Source organism: Oryctolagus cuniculus, chromosome 20 (assembly GCF_964237555.1).
Source record: "Oryctolagus cuniculus chromosome 20, mOryCun1.1, whole genome shotgun sequence".
NCBI lineage: Eukaryota > Metazoa > Chordata > Mammalia > Lagomorpha > Leporidae > Oryctolagus > Oryctolagus cuniculus.
This window is the reverse complement of record NC_091451.1, coordinates 10378887-10400274: the sequence shown is the minus strand read 5'-3', so window position 1 is coordinate 10400274 and position 21388 is coordinate 10378887. Positions and strand designations below refer to the sequence as shown.

Genomic DNA, 21388 nt, shown 5'->3' with positions numbered 1-21388 from the left:
TGTAGCAAACAGATTACTGTAATTCTTTGGTTGGATTTCGATAAACGTACATTTTGAAGCACACCTGCTCAAGTATTTTAAAAATGCTCTTTTATCCGCAAATGTACCGTGCCAACACCCGTTTCCCGAGATTCCTTGCCATCTAATTTATTACTCATTCTATGTTGAAAGTTGTATCAAAACGTAAAATCACACATGAGTCTTCAGTGCCAAAGAAGATGGCTGCTGTTTGTATTTCACTTTTCCCTCCAGAACCTCGAAAAATCCAAGCGCTCCTTTCAGTTGGCTTTTTTCTTCGAGGAGCTAAAATAAGCACAGTCCGCGTCCTGTAAAAGAGCAACAGTGTCACGAGTCAGTCTCTCCTCCTGCTGACCCGAGTTCTCGCCAAGTCCTCCTGTCCTGAGGGGCTGCATCACCAGGAACCTCCACTAAGAATCCTTACAAAACCTGGGAGATGATTCAATTCTAACAGACATATCAGAGCCCAAATTCTAGGCACCTCTAAGGCAGGCACCTCTAAGGGGCCTAGCATGGCTATCGCCTCCAGCCGGTGTGAAGTTCACTAGTCAGCATCTGCTCGGGTCCTTTTGGAAATGCTGGACTCACCATCCCACCTACAAGGACGTGCCCTAATGAGTACAACCAATCGAGATGCCTGCAATGCCCTGTGAGCCTTCAGTATTCTGTTTAAAGATAAAAACAAGGCACCCCTGAGGTGTGACACTGCATTTGCAAAGACACATTTGCCACTTCCAAGATTTCCCACGAAGAATAATGATGATCACACAAAATTTAGGATAGTTACTATTCTTCACCCATGAAAGTAATAACATTCATACAAAGTTCTAGGTTTATTGTCCCTAAAAAAATTTCCAGATATATTGTTCCTAGTCTACAAGACAGATGTAAATTCAATGATTAAAAACAAGTACAATTAGCTTGGATAACCTACATTGGCATTTTCTTAACTATAAGAAAACTTGCTTTGCCAAGGTTAATCACAGTTTACAGAAAACCAACAGCTTTGCATGCAAACAGAATACTTCTGATATCTTTTTCATTTATAGCATGAGTTGGTAGAGGGTTAGCAAGAAGGTACTCTTCAGCACTGCAAAACTGTACTTTTCTACAAGGCTGATGCGTATTATTAAGAAACATAAATTGTTCTTACCACACCACTCTTAAAGTTCTCAATCCTTTTCTTCCCTAACTTGCTGGTTATCCACCAGGCCCAGGTCGGCGCATACTGCCCCAAATATGCCATGAACAAAAATGGCTGATCCGCGATCCACACTTCTTTCAGGTCATTAGCCATGCTGATCAACATCAGCCGCACACAGCGGCTGGTTGGCATCTTGTAGGACTGGTCTCCCTCATTTTCTATGGTCTAAGAAAATTCAGAAAGCAAACGACTGCTGAGTATTTACCCACGCTGCCTCACAGAGCCGCTAAGCAGGACAGGGTGAATTGGCCACTCGGGTGTCTGACTTCCTTCGTGGGGCTTCTCCTAGACCCTGCAGTCCCTGCACGTGCCACTAGGCCTTTACAGACCTCGCGGATATTTTTTAAAACCCTGACACCACGCACTAAGACTGTGTAGGCTAAGATTGTGTAGGCTAAGACTGTAGAGGCTAACTCAAAGATGAAAGTTCACGGTTTTTAAACCCCATCATCTGAATGCACTGAAGGATAATTTCATTACCAAATTATTAAAACATGCATTTAGCAAATGAAATCCCATGAAGCGTGGGGTCCATGGGAATGACATGGAGAAAGAAGACAAAAGGAGATTCCTGGTAGAGAAGGAAAAAAACCTGTTCCATTGGACATGTGAGAGTGGTCACCCAAGAAGGGGCCCCTAAGAGAGGGCCACTTATAAGGGGATTTGGCAACTTCGTGAGCCTTATCAAAATCTGACGCCAGGGCATTATCAGCTCAACGTAACCAATGTCATCATGCCGTAAGGTAAGCTTTGTGAGTAATTCAAAAGTGATTCACACACACACACACACACACACACACACACCTGGCATACAGAACAGCAATACATAGCGAGTAAAACAAATTATTCTCCAGTATACATTTTTACCTTGGTCAGTTCCTCAGTCAGGGCGTTCTTCACAATATTTGACTGAACGGGTCCTGGGCAAATGTTAGAAACTATTATACCTGGGTAGTCAACAAGTTCAGTTCGGAGAGCATTTAAAAAACCCTACAGGACATGCCAAAAAAAAAAAAAAAGTGAATTAGACATGTATCTCGTGAGTTGTCAAAATACGCTCTGAAATGCCTGAGTGAAAGACGGGTAGTGTAATTACGCAAGCTGCTTCGGTAGTCAATGTAGAACAGGCTCAGCTCTTCCCAGGTGCAAACTGTTCACCCCATGGGTAATGGTGGCTCGATGATTTTTTTTTTTAATTTGGAGGGGAAGGTGGGGAGGAACAGGGTGGGGGCAGAGACAGATAGAGGAAGCTCCCATTCATAGGTTAACGCCCCCACTGCCCTCAGTGGCTGGGGCTGGACTGAGGCCAGACTTGGGAGCTAAGAACTCCAATGCAGGTCTCCCACCTGGGCACCAGGAACCCTCCCAGGCTTTGCATTACCTGGAAGATGGAGTTAAAAGCCAGAGCCGGGAATCAAACCCAGGTACTATTATATAGGACACAAGTGCCGCCGCTGTTGGGCCAATGCCTGCCCCACCGTCAGTGGCTTCACGGTAGGCAAGCGATGGGCAGATAAAAACCACCCCTGAAGGTTCTGAAGCATCCTCCCGACCTGGTCTTCGTCACCCCACTCCAAACGGGGTGCAGACTCTCCAGAGAATACTGACACCGGGCTTCTCTTTATTCCCCAAAGTGGTCTAAGGAGCCATCATTTGGGGCAAGAAGGAACAGGTAGTACTTCACAGAGACATAAGAAAACTTTTTCAAGCTAAGTTGGTATTTTAACAAAATGAATTTGTTTCAGCAAACATTTATCTTTTGGGGATGCTAACAGGACAAGTGGCTAGTGAAAGATGCAGTATGATTGTCTACTCAATGACTTTTGTAAGTCAAGCTACACCCTCTAGACTTAAGCCATTTCCTTTTTTTAAAGATTTATTTGATTTATAGGAGAGGTAGAGTTACAGACAGAGAGAGGGAGAGACAGAGAAGTCTTCCATCCGATGGTTCACTCCCTAATGGCCATAACAGCCAGAGCTGGGCCGACCCAAAAGCCAGGAGCCAGGAGCTTCTTCCTGGTCTCCCACGCGGGTGCAGGGGCCAGGGCCTTGGGCCACCTTCTACTGCTTTCCCAGGCTGAGAGCTGGATCGGAAGTGGAGCAGCCAGGACACAAACTGGCTCCCATATGGGATGCTGGCGCTGCAGGTGGAGGCTTATTAGCCTAGTACAACACAACACTGGCCCCTTAAAGCCATTTCTAAACCAGTATGGAACAGACAGAGATGACCTAAGGCTGGGCTAACAACTGTAAAGCTAAAGAGCTAACCCTCGACATGTCTGCATGTGGTCCAACATTCAACAGTTACCAGCTCTCAAACACGACCCCTCAAACACAGGGGCTGTGGGGGTTCACGCTGTCAGGGGCTGAACAGGGCCTGACTCAGAGATGGATCACAAAAAAGGCAAGCAAAGCAAAGCTTAGTGACTGCAGGAGAAGTCCCACACCTCTGACCTCTGGCTGCTCTCTAGCATAGCAGAAGAGGGAAGACATCTAGCCAGGCACTCAAAGCGCTCCTTGTTTGAACTAACTATAGTGGCGTATAAACTCCAAGATAACTGGGTTCACTCTGGAGCTGGCTGGGAATCTGAGAAGGAAATGTGCCCCCACACAGACCCTCCTGGTTTTCGTGTTCAGCTACTGTGCACAGCTGGCGTCTTGCCTGCCGTGTCCTCTAAACCCAGTAACAGAACAGTGAGTCCGGGGGGGAAGCCAGGCGGCTCAGCTGTGCTTCCCGACGGCATCCTGCAGGTCTTAGGAGGCGGGGCGGCTGCTGCCCCTCACCTGGCCGCCTTCCGTTCACATGAAGCCATGACTACGCAGCAACTGCGTGTGGTCACCAACACGGAGAGGGCCCACTTGCACGGGCCTCCAAGGGCATTCATTAGCAATACCATCTCTCCTCTGCTGCCTCTCTTCCGTCGCCCTACGGCTTCCCCGCATCCGCTCTTAAGCTGACATGAAAAATTCACTCATTTCTAATATTTAAACCTCCTAAGTTATGCTCAAGCTTTTCTCGATGAGACGTTCTTCTTCCAGTAAAACCAGAACAGAGACATGATGTTTCCCAACAGGGCTGTGAGGCCCAGGACGATTGTCTATTTCTGACACGTGTATATAATTCCAAGTCAGTCACAGCCCAAGTATGAGGGGAAAAAGGCACAGAAAAAGGCAGAAGGAAATACATCCGAGGGGCCGGCGCTGTGGCGTAGAGGGTAAAGCCGCCGTCTGCAGTGCTGGCTTCCCATATGGGCGCCGGTTCGAGTCCCGGCTGCTCCACTTACGATCCAGCTCTCTGCTATGGCCTGGGAAAGCAGTAGAAGATGGCCCAAGTGCTTGGACCCCTGTACCCATGTAGACCCGAAAGGAGCTCCTGGCTCCTGATTGGCACAGCTCCAGCTGTTGTGGCCATCTGGGGAGTGAACCAACAGATGGAAGACTCTCTCTTTCTCTACCTCTCCTTCTTTTTCTGTGTAACTCTTTGAAATAAATAAATAAATCTTTTAAAAAAAAAAAATACAACCTAAATAATGTGTAGAAGAAAGCAGGGGCCGGCGCCGTGGCTCACTAGGCTAATCCTCCGCCTTGTGGCACCGGCACACCAGGTTCTAGTCCCGGTCGGGGTGCTGGATTCTGTCCCGGTTGCCCCTCTTCCAGGCCAGCTCTCTGCTGTGGCCAGGGAGTGCAGTGGAGGATGGCCCAAGGTCTTGGGCCCTGCACCCACATGGGAGACCAGGAGAAGCACCTGGCTCCTGGCTTCGGATCAGCGCGATGCACCGGCCGCGGCGCACCGGCTGCGGCGGCCATTGGAGGGTGAACCAACGGCAAAAGGAAGACCTTACTCTCTGTCTCTCTCTCACTGTCCACTCTGCCTGTCAAAAAAAAAAAAAAAAAAGCAGGGATAGACCCCCAATTTGCCCCGCAGCCGTGATGGGGAGAGAGACAAGGTGCAGGGTGCCAAGCTGACTACACGGTGCTCTTCCACACCTCATCGTCTTCACTTTCCCAGCATCTCCTGCAGCACACGGCACCGTGCCGGTGCTCAGTGCACGTCTGAGTAAGTCAGGGGCAAGCATGCCTCCCGCCTTTGGGAGCATCTACTTCCAAAGGCGTTCTGGGGTCTTTCTGCCCCGTCCCGTGACCTCACACCATGATGGCCGTATCTCCCATCCGCATACTTAGATCGGTCCCAGCAGAGTGGAGTCGGCAGCCTTACCCGCAGTGCGTGTTTGCTGGCACAGTAGCCACTGGAGAGGGGCACGGAGGTGATCCCGGCCAGGCTGTTCACCGTAACAATCTTCCCTTGCTTCCTCTCGATCATGTGCGGCAGGACACACTTTGTCAAGGACACGGTCCCCAGGTAGTTCAGCTCCATGAGCTCCTTGAAGACGTCCAGGCTGGTCTCTGCACACAAAGAACGCTGGGACCTCCCGCCGTTGTTCACCAGGATGTCGATCTGGGTACACAATCAGAAACAGCACGCGTTGGGAACGCGCTACGGAGGCACCGAGAAATTCCTGGGGGTGGCTGCTGATACCGGTAACTCTAGAGCTCGGCACCGAACAGGTAAAATAAGAACCTGATTCACTGAGGAATGAAAGTCCCATTTTAGGTGACTTCTTATGGAACATTGTAAGTGTAATTAAAAACGAAAGCAGCAGTGACTTTTTAGCTTCGTCTCTTCTACACAAAGGAATCAGTACTTGTTAAGGAACAGAAAAGTACAAGCGTGTTTTGAAAAGTTCATGGGAAACAGAATTAAAAGATAAATTTATTTTGGTTGAAATCCATGCATCATTTTTCCATGACAGGCACATTTCACAAACTGTTTTAAAGACCCCCTTGTACTAATTAACCTAAAGTCAAAGAGATTGAAAGGCCCAGCTCCTAGACCTGATCTCACTGCATGCACCCCCTTTGCCTAAAACTATTCTGCAAGACAGCACCACAGATGTCAATCTCTCGTGCTCTTACTTCCAAGCAAGACAAAGCCACGGCATATGCTCGATGGACATAAAACGCTACTCACTTTACCAAACTCCTGCACGACGGCTTTGGTGGCTGCTTCGTGGGCACTTCTGTCGGTCAGGTCGAAGGGCAGAACGAGTATATCTTTTCCTTTTAAAATGCCATTCTCTAAAGAAAGACACTGAACACTTAGTGGGAGTCATGCCAGAATTCAATCCAGTTGCTAGCCGCTCCCCACCCTGCAACAGGCGTGGGCGGTGAACTCATCTGGGGAGGGCCTGCCTGGGAAAGTAGCTGGATCGGGAAGAGGACTGGCAGACAGAACGCTGGCTGGCCACACGGGAAGTGGATTGGCACACTTCAACTTGAACACACACCCAGTCCAACCAGAACCGACGGTCAGAGATCAAGCTGAAGCCCTTGTCTACACTCGTGAGGAACGGTGGTTTCTGTACTTACTACTTGTTGAATGCTTTATTTAGTGGAGGGTTAAGCTTGTGATTATAAAGTAAACCAAGTAAGTCACTGTAAAAATTGAAAGAAAATATAAGAGAGGAAGGAAGAGGGAGAGTATGGAAGGAAGTGTCACCGGGCTCCTATGTCTATATATATGAAATACACGTTCACCTTATAGAAATAAAGACATTGAAAATAATTAAGAGTAGATTTTATAAAATCAAGCTGATACTATAAGCTGAATAAGAAAGCAAAAATTGTAGAGTGATCTCTTTAGAAGAACAGAAACACATTTGTTTCGTGGTAGGCTACATGGTCACTGTTTTACACCTATGAAAAGACAGCAATTTAAGCATAAAAATCAGTGAAGAAACTCAGAGCCCTGAAGTCAGATGAAGAGAGATGCTTCTCTCCAGAGACAAAAGATTCCAGGATGCAACCAAGGCAATGGACAGAATCCCAAAACCTCCTACACCAAGAAACAACAGGTTGAGCTGGGATTGGCCGTTCTGTTTCTGTTCCACCAAAGGACGACTGAAGCTGGCTTTCCTGGACCCTAATCTTGAAATGCAACAAGTAATGCCAACAGGAAACATAAGTAAGGCGAGAAAGAGAAACAGGAAGGCCTGAGGCACAAAAGAGCAAACTGGGGTACCACGAGCTCTATAAAAAGAAAGGAAAAAGTATGCATCGATGATCTGAGAGTTAAAAGGAAAACAACTCCTGCACGGGGCTAAGAAACACTGACACGGTTCCTCACCCTCGCCAGGGCGGCTACTGCGAGTCACAGCAGTGAGGAAGACGCCCCGTGCAAAAAGACAAGAGCCTTTGCAGTTGTACGCACAGTAACTCTCCTTCTCAGTGGTCAGCCCAAGCAGTGAAGTCAAAAAGATTTTTAAAAGAATGACAGGTAGAGAGAGAACCAACGAAATGAACCGTCTTCTGGAAAATTCAAAATGATCCTGGTTTAATACTTAATGTCCCGCGAGAATAATTATTACCTGAGGCTGCTTTCAGTTACTGCACCAAAGTTCAAACAAACAAAAACATGAACACTGCTGCTCTCTATCATCAACAGGGAAGACACTGTCTCAAGCTGCACTTTTAAATCTAATTCCACTCCTGTTCTAAACAAAATTCCTATCTATAATAACAAAAATCCCACACAATCCCAGATGACTGATCAATTATGTCCCATCATCCCATCGATGGGACATCCTAAAAAAGCTTACAATGAGCAATAAACCTACCACTCAGGGTAACTTTGAAATACGTATCATATCACTGAAATAGTCACAGAACTGAGAACCTAGGACTTAACAGGTTAAGACCTGACATTTTAGCAAAGCGAGAACGAATCCTTCCTAACTCGAGTTCAATAAAACTCCACCAGCATTGGAGAGAAGCAGTGGCAGAAAGGAAAAAGGCAAAGGCAGTTAATGTATCGATGACAAACAGAAGAGAATCTGGCACACGGCTCTTGGGAGTGCCTGCGGCTGGGGGGTCCGGCCCTGCGAATCCCACCCTCCCTCTGAAATTCCCAAAGCCAGGTCTGCACTTGGACCCGGAAGCTGCTGCTGGCGATGAGTGAACTTACCGAGGCATCTTCTTTTCACCCTTTCCAGCTCGTGCACCCTCCTGGCCGACAGCACGAGGGAAACTCCTAGCTTGGACAACTGGTAAGCCAGCTCCTCGCCGATGCCACTGGAGGCTCCAGTCACCCACACCACCATGTCGGTCAGCTCCCATTCTACATGGGGAGGGGTGAGATGGAGGACAGAATTAAGTAAGTGTGGCTTACACTCAGAAACGACAGATTAGCCCCCAAAAGCTTTAAACGGTACCACGAAATACGAAGAGGATGTAATGATGCATGGAACTCAAAATTTTAACTACCCAAAGAAAACATCTCCTGCCTATTTTTTAAGCGTGGATACGGATCATACTAGTACCAGTTATCAACAAAGTGGGTTTTTAAAAAAAAAATATGTATTTATTTGAGAGGTAGCAGTACAGACAGAGAGAGGGAGAGACAGAGAGAAAGATCTTCCATCCACTGGTTCACTCCCCAGATGGCCACAATGGCCAGAGCCAGGAGGCAGAAGCCAGGAGCCAGGAGCTTCATCTGAGGCTCCCGCGTGGTTGGCAGGGGCCCAAGCACTTGGACCATCCTTTGCTGCTTTCCCAGGCACATTAGCAGGGAACCGGATCAGAAGTGGAGCATCAGGAACTCAAACCTGCGCTCATACGGGATTCCGGCGTCATGGGTGGTGGTTCAACCTATCGTGCTACAACACCAGCCCCTACCCAATTCACAGACGGCAAACGCTCGTGTGGTGTAGTGGACTGAGCCTCTGCCTGTGGCACTGGCATCCCATATGGGCGTCAGTTCATGTCCCGGCTGCTCCTCCTCTGATCCAGCTCCCTGCTGATGGCCTGGGAAAGCAGTAGAAGATGGCCCAGGTCCTTGGGCCCCTGCACCTGCATGGGAGACCTGGAAGAAGTTCCTGGCTCCTGCTTTCGGATCAGCACAGCTCTGGCCGTTGGGGCCAATTGGGGTGTGAACCAGTGGATGGAAGACCTCCCTCTCTCTCTGCCTCTCCTCCTCTCTCTGTGTAACTCTGCCTTTCAAATAAATAAATCTTAAAAAAAAAAAAAAAAACTTTCTACAACTGGGAGCAGATGATCAGTAACACGGCCCTCACAGGAGTGTTGAGAGTAATCAGTTAAAAACGGAAAGCACTGAGCGTAGGATCCGGCACATCCTCCATGCTTAGCGCATGCCAACTGCTAAGATCGCGCGGACCAACGAACCAGGCAGCACAACAGCACATTCAGCCAGTCACGTGTGTGGCTGCTACTTCTAACAGCTTCGTGTTTTTCTTTTTGACAGGCAGAGTGGAAAGTGAGAGACAGAGAGAAAGGTCTTCCTTTTCCGTTGGTTCACCCTCCAATGGCCGCTACGGCCGGCGCACCGCACTGATCCGATGGCAGGAGCCAGGTGTTTCTCCTGGTCTCCCGTGGGGTGCAGGGCCCAAGCACCTGGGCCATCCTCCACTGCACTCCCTGGCCACAGCAGAGAGCTGGCCTGGAAGAGGGGCAACCGGGACAGAATCCGGTGCCCTGACTGGGACTAGAACCCGGTGTGCCGGCACCGCAAGGCGGAGGATTAGCCTAGTGAGCCGGGGCGCCGGCCGGTTTCGTGTTTTTCTGACTGCCTTCTAAAAGCCCTCAGAAGGCTCTCAGGAGGTAAGCAGGTATTATGTTAACTCAGCTAATACAGAAAGGGAAACTGAGGCTCACTGAACAGCCCCAGGAGACTGTCACTCCCATCAAGGCTGCCTTGTTCCTCGCCCAAGGCCTCGGTGCTAGCATAGAGACCGGAAGATTGGAAGGACGGCAGAGATAACTCGTGAGTCCCTGCTGAGCTGGGATATGAGGCCCCCTGCCCCCTATCCCGGGGAGCACACATCTCAACACCATCCATGGTTTAAGACCCAGCTGTCTCTCGGACATGCGAGAAAGCACAGCTCGCCCTCAGGACAAAAGGTTTCTGCGAACCTCTGAACCCAGCCTGGGGCGGGGGGGCGGGTGGATTCTGTCTCGGGGCCAGCTGGGTAAGCTCTAGTCTCCTGTCCGGACCCACGAGTCCGTGGGAAGACAGGAGTGAGCAAGCTTCCCGCAGGACCACACGCGGGAATCCCGGGATGCATGTTCTATCATGTATTCAATCACCGGCTGCTCATCGCTCCAGGAGTCGCAATACCCAGACTCCAGGATAAGTGCACTTGGTTCTGGAATTATTCACTGACTAGCTTGGAATTTACCAAGATGCCTTCAGTTTTTACACTGATAAAGAACTATTACTGAGAGCCCCCAGGCTTGGGGTTACCTGAACACACTCAGAGTTCTGACAGCAACTTTTGTTTGCCAGTTCCGCCCAGTCTAGCACACAGCCTCTGAAAGAGATCCTCAGAACTGGAAAGAAACTTCAGGTGCGAACCCCAGCCCGGGGGTGGGGGGGATTCTGTCTCGGGGCCGGCTGGGTAAGCTCTAGTTGACTCCCTTCTGGGCCCCGTTGGAAGAGTGCAGCGTGTCCGAGGCGACACCTTCCCCCACATGCCCCCAGCATCTGGTCTCCTCGAACTTCTGCTTGCAGCCCTGGACTCCAGCCCTGCCACCACTGTCACTCCCCTCGTGCCCTGCAATGTGGCAGGTCACCGCTGCAGCCCCAGCACCCACAAGCAGGTGCGCGGGAGGCTTCTACTGTCTGCCGCTGCTGCTTCAGCCACCAGAGGCAGCCCAGGCTCGCCTCCTATTTCCGGCAGCCACCTCACAGGTGACTCACAGCCAGGTGACTGTCGGCCCAAAGCTGACTGCTCCTCACAGGTGCTAGCGCTGAGCCTCTTCCTACTCAGGACTCTGCCCAGGATTTTCCTGGACCCAGATGCAACAGCTAAAATTAGTCACCCTGCGGTTTCATCGCGTGAGAAACATATTTGGAAATGCAGAGAATTTCTCTAAAAGGAAAGGCAGGGGCAGGAGATGGGAGCCATTGGCAGAGAGGCACGGTCGGGTGCCAGGGACAAGGGTCAGAGTGGGCTTGGCTTTTTACCCTGTTTCATGTTATACTACACGGATGAGCTGTCCATCTCTGTTAGCAACACAGAAACCCACCGAGGAGTCGAGAGGAATTTTTCCTTTCTTTTGTTTTTAACCTTGATCGAGTCGGCCCATCTTTCCAGACTGAGCTGTTTGGGGAGTCAGGGTCTATTGCCACCTTCCTTTGATCTCTGTGTCTTTATCACTTCCCCACTCACCACCAGGGAGTCATTTTAGCTGTTGTTTTGCCTAAATCTCACCCATCACAGCTTAATTCCACAGATATATTGTATAAACACGCATGCACTATGCTTACACGCGGGTTTCAAAAACAAGTTATGGAAAAACAGAATTAAAAGATAGTCTGTTTCAGTACAACTAATTTTGAAATCCACACGTAGCTTTTTCATAATATAGACTTTCCATGAACTTTCTGAAGATTCTTTGTGTGTGTGTGTGTTTAAAGCATCTTTATTCTACTGTCACATGTGATAGATAGCTGTTACAGTGAAGAAATTTTGATTGAAACACATTTTCCTCAAAATTTTGAAGGAAACATCTTCCTTGCTTTTTAGCATTCAACATAGCTGTTGAGAAGCTTTTCGGGAGGATCCAAGACCTGATCCTTGTTTTTAGTGTTCTCATATTTCCTTATAATTTGCCTTAATTTTGGTCTTTTTGTTGGACATCTATTTGGTCCTTTTACCACAAGACCTCATATTCTTTTGTTGTAGGTATTTCCAAAACTGTTTCTTCATATTTTCTACTCATCCATTTTGTTCTTGTTGCTATTCTCTTTTTTGGCTCCCGTTAGTTATTGTTGGTCTTCTGATCACCCAATCTAAATAAACAATGATGTATATAGCTCTGTTATTTTCCAATTATCTTTACTTCTGTTCTGTTTGCTAGAACATTTTTAATTTCATCTTCTAAGTTTTGTGGATTTATAACATCATTATATGTTAAATATTCTTATTTCCTAAATGTATTTTACACACAAATATGAACACTTTTTCTCTTGTAATTTTACTTTTTATGGCATTCTGCTGTTGGTATACAGAGATCTTTACTCAACTTTCTGAGAAAATCAATTATGAACTCTCTTTTAATCTTGGTTCTCTTTTCTCTGCTTTGATTTTATTTTAATTTGTTTTAATCTGTCTCTAATTCTGTAAAGCTGACTCTTTAATCAATGCAGGTTTCAGAATAAGTTCTAAGTTACACTGGACGATCTACAAGGATCCAAAGCCTGGCTTAGGTCAGGGCACTGAATTTCTCTGAACATCATTTAACTCTCTTTAAAAACAGATTTATCTATCTTGAAAGAGAGAACGAGGGAGAGACAGAGATCTTCCACTGCTGGTTCACTCTACAGTTGGTGGCAACAGCCAGGAGCTAGAAGCTTCATCCGGGTCCCCCACACGGGTGGCAGAAGCCCCAAAACACTTGGGCCATCTTCCACTGCTTTTTCCAGGGCATTAACAAGACACTGAATTGAAAGTGGCACAGTGGGGACCTGAACCAGCGCCCTTAAGAGATGCCTGTGTTGCAGACAGCAGCTTAAACCGCTATGCCATAATGCCAGCCCCATCATTTAACTTTATAATCATGTTTGCTGAATAACTTATAACTCATTTACTTAGATAAACATTAATATATCAAATTATAGATGCTAATTAAATATTTTATAAAAATGTGGCTAAACTAAAAATCTTCAAAACAGTTGTTTTGCCGTAAATGTAAAATAATGAAGTGAATTTCTTAAAAATTATTTCAAGTGGCAGTACCTTATTTCAACACTTTTAGTTGACATCCAGCAGTTACAATATGACCCTAACTTTTAACTTGTGCTTGATATGAGAAGATAACTTTTACCAGCTGCCAGAGATTCACTCAGATATTGTCAACCTGTTTCAACATTTGATGGGGAGAATGACTTTTTAGAAAAGTAAGGACAGTAGCCGGCACCGCAGCTCACTAGGCTAATCCTCCGCCTGCGGCGCCGGTACTCCGGGTTCTAGGCGCGGTTGGGGTGCCGGTTCTGTCCTGGTTGCCCTCTTCCAGTCCAGCTCTCTGCTGTGGCCCGGAAGGGCAGTGGAGGATGGCCCAAGTGCTTGGGCCCTGCACCCGTGTGGGAGACCAGGAGAAGCACCTGGCTCCTGGCTTCAGATCGGCTGCGCAGGCCGTAGCAGCCATTTGGGGAGTGAACCAACGGAACGAAGACCTGTCCCTCTGTCTCTCTCTCTCACTGTCTAACTCTGCCTGTCAAAATAAATAAATAAATAAAAGAAAGAAAGAAAAAGAAAAGAAAGGACAGTAAGATACAGATTAATCTGATTTAATTCTCCAAGTCCAAGTGAACACAAAAGCACGGGGCGGACTCCGCACGCCTCCTATGAACAGGGCCAAGGTCTAGATGAACAGAATTGCAGCGCACGTGGGACTTCTGTTTTAGACGCAGAAAATTCAGCAGTCGGCGACAGGTGCACGGATCCCGCACACACGGTCTGAGTATTTTCAACCGAGCCCGCAGCACGCAGCCTGCGTTCAGTCACCGCAAACACACACAAAGCACGCGCGCAACCGATGTGCAGCAACACCCAAGTGGCGCGGCCAGAAAACGCCCCGCGCGCGCCCACGACGACCTCGCGGAAGGCCACACGCCACTCCAGTTCTTTCTAGCAGCAGGGTGGACTCACAGTACCAGGTCTTTGCAAGTGGCGTCCTCCAGGGGCGCGCTCGCCTTTCCCAAAGCCGGCTCCTCCGACCCTGCATCGGACCCCCGGGGGACCTCACCAGGATGCGTGGCACCCCTGCCAAGCTCTCCGAGGCTGGACGGCAAGTTCGCCCCGGGCCAGAGGACCAAGGGGCACAGTCGCCTCCGGGGCCCGGGCCGCCTCCCTCCGCACCCGCAGGGCCCCGGGAAGGAGCAAGCCTCGCCGCCCCGGGGATCTGGACGCGCGCCCCGGGCATCCCACGGCGGGTCCTGCTCACCTGGGCGTCGGCCCTGCCACTCGGCCCACAGCAGCGTCAGGTCGCCGTCGGCCCGCAGGAAGCGCACGAGCTGCACCACGAGCAGGAGGGGCGCGCACAGCGCCAGCAGCGCCAGCAGCAGCTCCCAGCTCATCGCGGCTCAGAGCTGGCGGCAGCGGAAGGAGACGGCCGCGGCCACGGGAGGCCTTGGTGCCGCCGCCGGCCCCGCCCCGAGCAAGGGCGGGCAGGAGGAGCGGCCCGGCGCGCACCCGCCTTGGGCGCGCGGCGCGGGGGCGGCCGCCCGGGTCTCCCCTGCCCGCGCGCATGATACAGCCCGGGAACGGGAGGGGTGGGCGACGCCGAGCCGGAGGGTCAGGACCGTGCTGGGGCAGTTATTTTGAGGCGGATGTGAGGGGATTTAAAAAAAAAAAAAAAGTTCAAGGAAAAGCGAAATGAACCTTTCATTTGGGTGCACAAAGGTTTTGGTGATACCTGGAAAGCGTGCGTGATGAACATGCGTGATTCCAGATCGTTCTGTGTCGAAAGCAAGGCATGTGACGCCACGTTTGCGAGACCGGGGTGGAGGTCCCTGCAGTTCTTCCAGGGCTCTGGTGGTGTCTGCCGGTGATGTCGCCGAAGTTGGGCCCGGGGTGTCGCCGCCGGGCAGCCTGGTCGCCGGAGCTGACGCAAGCAGCCAGGCTTACCCAAGAGATCCTGTCTTTAGTCTCAAAAAGGGCTTCTCCCAGGTCTCAAGTTAGCAGGGGGGACTTTGGGAGGGAACAGGGAGAGGGGGACGAAGGATGGGGCGGGCTGCGGGCTGGCTGGTGGAGTCGCGTTGCTTTGCAACTCCAGCCGGCTTTCTCAAGGCCAGGTTCTGGAAGGCTCGTGGGATTAACCCAGTCGCTGAGCTGAGTTGGACGCAACTGAAATGTGGCGAGCAGGTTGCAAATGACACTTGCGGGCTGCTGGTCAAGGCCATGCAGCTTGTCACTGAATTCTAGAGCTGGGGCATAGGCTGGGCACCTGCCAACGGTGACCCTGAGTAGGTGGGCCCCTTATCTGCACCCACAGACTTGGCAAGAGGATGAAATGAGAGCGGCCAGTAAGGGGCACAGTGCCCCCCCCCACACACACACACAGTAATTGTGCCCACGCTTCCTTTTCTAACTGTTGTTGTTACTCGGGTACTTTAAGTGTTCAAAGCAAACCGAAGGCTGAGGAGCACATGGACTTCCCAGAGCAGCCGCAGCCATGGACTAACAGGCAGAGCAGGGGAACCTGGCCTTCATAACTGGATAGAATTTTAGCCATTTGAACATAAAGTTCCAACAAAAATTTTTTAATGGATTCAGACCCCTGCCGGTGTCGGGGCTCAGTGGGTTAAGGTACCACCAGAGACACCAGCATCCCATATGAGTGTCGGTTCGAGTCCCGGCTGCTCCACTTCTGGACCAGCTGCCTGCTAAGGCACCTAGGAAAGCAGCAGAGGGTGGCCCAAGTACTCGGGCCCCTGCCACCCACGTGGGAGACCCGGAAGAAGTTCCAGTTTCCTGGCTTCAGCCTGGCCCAGCCCTAGGTGTTGTGGCCATTTGCAGAGTGAATCAGTGGGTAGAAGCTCTCGCCCTCTGTCTCTGTAACTCTGCCTTTCAAATAAATAAATAAATCTTCAAAGATAAGTAAAATAAAGCCGTTTTAACCATAAGCTATGTTAATATGCAACATGACTTCCCTTCTGTACAGGAAAAGCCAGTCACCAGCAGATCAGGAAGGACTGCCCCTGCCTGTAGCCCCTCCTCTCCACACCCACGGGCAGTGAGCACAGACTGCCCGTGTCCTCAAGCCTCAGCGGCGTGGCAGGAGGCCAGTGAAGAAATAGCGTGGCCATCAGGGGACTTCTAAAAGTTCCCGGGAAATGCGTCTTGGGAGAAAAGCAGTCATGGGTTTCAAAATAGTTTGGCACCAAAATAAACTTGTCTTTTACTTCTGCTTTCCATGAACTTTTTGAAATACCTTCACATCACCCAAACCCCACAATCCAGTGCAATGGTCCCTCTGTGGGGACAGAGGTCTTCCCACAGTTGGAGAGGACAGGCCGATGCCATACGCCCTGGCAGCGCCTCGCTCGGCGATCTGACAACGCTCATCTCTCAGCTGACGGGTTCGTCTGTGTGGCAACAGAGGCTGACTTGGTGCTAAATCCTCCCTTTACCCACACATGACTCACAGCCTCATGTAAGCAGCGTGATAAAACCACAATGTAATTAAAGCATCAAGGTCTTGCAGACTCTCATACATACAATATTGACACTATTCTTGTTCCATTTCCACGAGAAATTAGCTTCCAAACGTTTGGTTCCTTCTAAATACTTACATGTGTTAAAGAGGCATCAAGATAGTTGCTTTCTTATTTTCAATCATTTAAAAGTAAGAGCGGGTGGGACTCTGACCTGGCAGGTAAATCACCTATTTGAACATCTCTGTCCCACACTGATGGTGGACTCGGGTCTGATTCCAGCTCCAGCTCCTGACTTTAGCTTCCTGCTAATGTGAAACCTGGGCGACAGCAGTGCGGGCTGAAGTAGTTAAGTGGGGGACCTGCCACTCACCTGGGAGACCTGGGCTGAGTTCCCACCTTCCAGCTTCAGCCCAGCCCCTCACATGTATCTGGACGCCGAACCAGCAGATGGAATATCTCTGTCTTATCTGTCTATCATCTCTCCCCATCTCTCCTGCTTAAATAAATAAATAAAATTTTAAAAATAAAAAGGAGGGCTTTCAATCCACAGGCTTCACAGGGACCCAGTTAGAGTACATAGAACCTAGGACGTGGATAAGAGCAACCAGTAGTCAAATGGAGAGAGTTCTAGGTGTGAGGTAACAGAACTTCCATCCTCATCCCTGGAACAACTTGTAGGCTCTGGGACCAGACCCGCTCCTTGGGGCTGGCATTGTGGCATAGTGGGTAAGGCCATTGCCTGTAATGCATGCATCCCATATGGGCACCACTTGGAGTCCCAGCTCCACTCTGATCCAGCTCCCTGCTAATGGGGAAAGCAGCAGAAGATGGCCCAAGTGCTTGTGCCCCTGCTACTCATGTGGGAGACCTGGATGAAGCTCCTGGTTCTGGCTTTGGCCTGGCCCAGCCTTGGCTGTTGCAGACATCTGGAAGTGAACCAGCGGATGGAAGATCTCTTTCTGTCTTTCCCTGTTTTGTAACTCTGAGTTTTTTTTTTTTTTTTAAAGCCATTCCCTGTAATGGAAGTGAAAGCAGCATTGACTTCTCCAATGTTGTTTTATTTTTCCAGTCTTGCTTTTATTTTATCATTTGAAGTGCCATCACATTCTTCTTCAACAACAAGTGCTTCATGGATTTTCAATTTTTCACTTTACTTTTGGGCAGAGACAGAGACCTGCCACCAATGGTTTACTCACCAAATGCCTGCAACAACTAGGGTTGGGCCAGGTGCAAACCCAGAGTCCACAACTCAGTCCAGGTCTCCCACGTGACGGGCAGGGACCAAGCACTTGAGCCATCACCTGCGGCCTCCCAGAGTGTGCATTAGCAGGAAGCTGGAATCAGAAACAGAGCCTGGACTCTAACCCAGGCGCTCCAGCACCAGAGGCCGGTGTCCCAGACAACCTATTAACCGTGGTAAGAAACCCGGACCTGGGAGGTCGGGGCTTGTCACTGGGGTGTTATCACAGCATTCTGGTGCTTTTGGACACTTGCTGGCTGCACCCTGTTGTCATAGAGCAGGGGGCCAGAGTGCTAAAGGTCTGGGAAACAGGTCAAGATGAACCCACAAAGCCCACAGCAGCCCTGCAGTCCAGCTGTGGGTACAAAGAGCACCTGGCCGCATCCCAGCTGAGCCCGAGCTCCCCCGGGCAGCCCTCGCACAGGCCATCAGGTTAATGTTTGGTGTTTGGCTATCCTGCAGGCAAACAAGATCTACTAGAAGAGTCAAGAGTTTACATAAAGTGAGTTCACCATGTTCACGGAACACTGGGTTTGAACGCTAAGTCCATGATAATTTTTATATAACATGCATTTCAGGTAACTTTTTGAAGAGCCTTCACGTCAGCAAGCTCCCTGTCTGCAGGGACTTCCCGCGGCACACTGCGCAGTGCACCACGTACAGCTCCCACATGCAGGGGCATTGTTTTTTAGATGAATCATTTCTACATTTTCTTGAGTGTCTTACACACCAACAGTTCATTACATGGTTCTCTCTCTCCCATTAGACTTCTTATTTCAAATTTCCCTTTATATGTCTTTTTTTAAAGCTGCATTTATTTATTTGAAAGTCAGAGTTACACAGAGAGAGAAGGAGAGGCAGAGAGAGAAAGAGGTCTTCCATCTGCTGGTTCACTCCCCAAATGGCCACAAATGGCTAGAGCTGCACCAATCTGGAGCCAGGAGCCAGGAGTTTCTTCCAGGTCTCCCACACAGGTGCAGGGGCCCAAGCACTTGGGCCATTTTCTACTGCTTTCCCAGGCCACAGCAGAGAACTGGATCAGAACTAGAGCAGCCGGGACTTGAACCGGAGCCCATATGAACTGCTGGCAATGCAGGTGGTGGCTTTACCCGCTACGCCACAGCACCAGCCCCTCCTTTATATGTCTAGGTAAATGATTTAGTCACAGAACATGGTAACTAATATCTACACGTGATACAATTTCAGACTTCACACACACACACACACACACACACACACACACAGGCAAGCACATGTGGACCTGATGAAGTCTGAATGAGGTCTTCCACCGAGATCAATCTCCTGGTTCTGTCATGTTCTAAAGTTACATAAAACGGCCCCAGTGCAGAAGCTGAGTGAAGGGCACACAGGATCTCCCTCGCACAGTCTTGGCAACTTCCTGTGGGTCTGCCATTATTTTTTTTTTATTTTATTTGACAGGTAGAGTTACAGACAGTGAGAGAGAGAGACAGAGAGAAAGGTCTTCCTTCTGTTGGTTCACTCCCCCAATGGCCGCCACGGCTGGCGCTGTGCCGATCCAAAGCCAGGAGCCAGGTGCTTCCTCCTGGGCCATCCTCCACTGCCTTCCGGGCCATAGCAGAGAGCTGGCCTGGAAGAGGGGCAATCGGGACAGAATCCGGCGCCCCGACCGGGACTAGAACCCGGGGTGCAGGCGCCACAGGCGGAGGATTAGCCTAGTGAGCCACGGCGCCAGCCTGCCATTATTTTAGAGTGTGAAGCTGGAAACCCTCAGGGTAAGCTTGCTCTGCTCCCCCAGACAAGCATGTCCTCTTGCCCCTGACTCTTCCTCTGTCCTGGCTGTCATTTCCAGCAACTCTCAGACACATCCCAAGTCGCTCACTCCTCGAGTCCTTGAGGTGCTGACCCTAAAGGCTGCAGGTGGCCAGTTCCCTGCCTGGGCCGCTGAGTTGGTGATTCAGGACTGCCAGGCACTGCTGACAGAGCAGGATGAGCCAGCCCTGGACGGGCTGCCACTGCCCATTGCTTCATGCCTGATTCCTGGGCACCTTGCTCCTGGGCTTGGGACAGTCCCCTCTGGGTTGGCCTCTTTTGCAACTGGACATAAGTGTGTCACCAAGTAAGCAGCCTCAAGTGGGTGTGGCTCAGAGGCGAGCTTTATTGACTTGTGACCTGCAGAGGAGGCCACGGGAAGGCAGAGTTCCCTGCGGTCGCTGCCTCCCTGCAAAGCAGCTAGCTGCCAGGGCTATTATAGCAAGGGTTAGGTGTGTGCCCAGGATGTAGAAATGGGGCAGCCGGAGGGCCCTTCCTGCCCACAGCGTACACTTCTTGGTGTGTTGAAAACGCCGACTCAGACCAGTGTCTTGCCCCCTTCTCTGTTGGCAGTGGTCTGGTCCCCCTCTGACGGCCATGGGGCAAGGTGCACCTTCCTGGAGCTGCAGCAGGTGAGCTGTGTTCCGTGCCGTCTGGCCAAGGTTCCCTGCCCTCGCTGTACTCCGGCGGACTCACCTGCTCATGCTCTCGGGGAATATTCTCTCTTGCTTTGGGGACAACGTAGTCTGGGAGCAGTTTGGGAAGTGTGCAGTCCAACTTGCTGACCACATGGAAGACGCACATTGGAAACAGGAGAATGAGGGCAGCATGCAAAGAGAACCAGAAACAAAAGGAGATGGCAGGCAAACAGTGAAGAAGCCAGGAGCCAGGAGATTCTTCCGTGTCTCCCATGTGGATGCAAGGGCCCAAAGACCTGGGCCATCCTCCACCGCTTTTCCTAGGTGCACTAGTAGGGAGCTGGATCAGAAGTGGAGAAGCCAGAACAGGAAGCAGAGCCCATATGGGATGCCAGCATTGCAGGCGGTGGATTTACCTGCTCTGCCACAATGCCAGCCCCTGAAACGTTCTCTAAGACAGCCCTTCCCTTGGTCCCTTCAGAGTGCACTTGTGACGGTAATGAAGTGACACCTGACAGTAGGGGCTCCATTTGAGAGCACTGCATCTTGATAAAGCACCCCACATCCTGAGACTCCGGTCAGAAACTATGATCTAAAACTTAGACAACAACAGTGCACTGCATCCTGCTTGGCAAACATAGAAATCCCCTAGCATGATCGCTCAAGCTTAAAACAGGCTGCACCTGAGTCAACGTTAAGATTGTGATTTGCCTATGTCCCACGTATGATTTAGGTTTATGGACCTGGACTAATGTCAAGACTGTAATTGGTATTGTCGAGATTATAATTGATATTAGTTTCCATATGCTTTAAGTCAGCTTGACCCTAACGACCATGTATTCCCCCTCCCCTCCTTGTGGTTTTGGCCTTTATAAACCCTGTTGCTTTGAGCTTCAGGGTTGAGAGTTCTTTAGGGCATGAGCCTGCAATAAAGGACCATCAAACTTGATCAATGTGTGGCACTCCTGTGTTTGCACTCGCTCAGGCCCAACAGTACCAGAGGCTGCGTCTCTGGTTTGCAAAACACTTCCTGAAATAAAGCCTCCCTTTTTCCCTAAATTCTTTCCTAGTGAAGTTTGGTTGATGTATTAACACCACTCCTGTAACATCACCACCCAAGTATCCCGCTGATGTTGAGATACCTGGGGGTCAGTGGTCAGTCTGATACGCTGCGGACAGGCAGGGAGTTGGTTAGGTCTAGGTGAGTTGGAATTCCCACAGCCCCGCCATGTAGTGTTATCTCCTTCCCTGTCAGTCTAAAA

The 21388-nt window shown here is 50.0% G+C and overlaps 1 protein-coding gene across 2 annotated transcripts; it reads right to left on the bottom strand.

Moving 5' to 3' along the window:
- Positions 1 to 15149, bottom strand: DHRS7 (dehydrogenase/reductase 7). Of its 2 annotated transcripts, none has more exons than XM_051826398.2 (7): positions 14714 to 15149; positions 8244 to 8396; positions 6252 to 6358; positions 5439 to 5678; positions 2090 to 2212; positions 1172 to 1387; positions 1 to 326 (listed from the first exon to the last, which is right to left on the bottom strand). In XM_051826398.2, the coding sequence occupies exons 2-7, from the start codon at positions 8377 to 8379 to the stop codon at positions 279 to 281; spliced, it is 870 nt and encodes a 289-aa protein (XP_051682358.1). In that variant the 5' UTR covers positions 8380 to 8396; positions 14714 to 15149; the 3' UTR covers positions 1 to 278. The 2 variants fall into 2 exon arrangements, with proteins under 2 accessions (XP_051682358.1, XP_002719565.1); XM_002719519.5 differs by lacking the exon at positions 14714 to 15149 and adding an exon at positions 14243 to 14487.
- Between the last annotated feature and the right edge of the window lie 6239 nt (positions 15150 to 21388).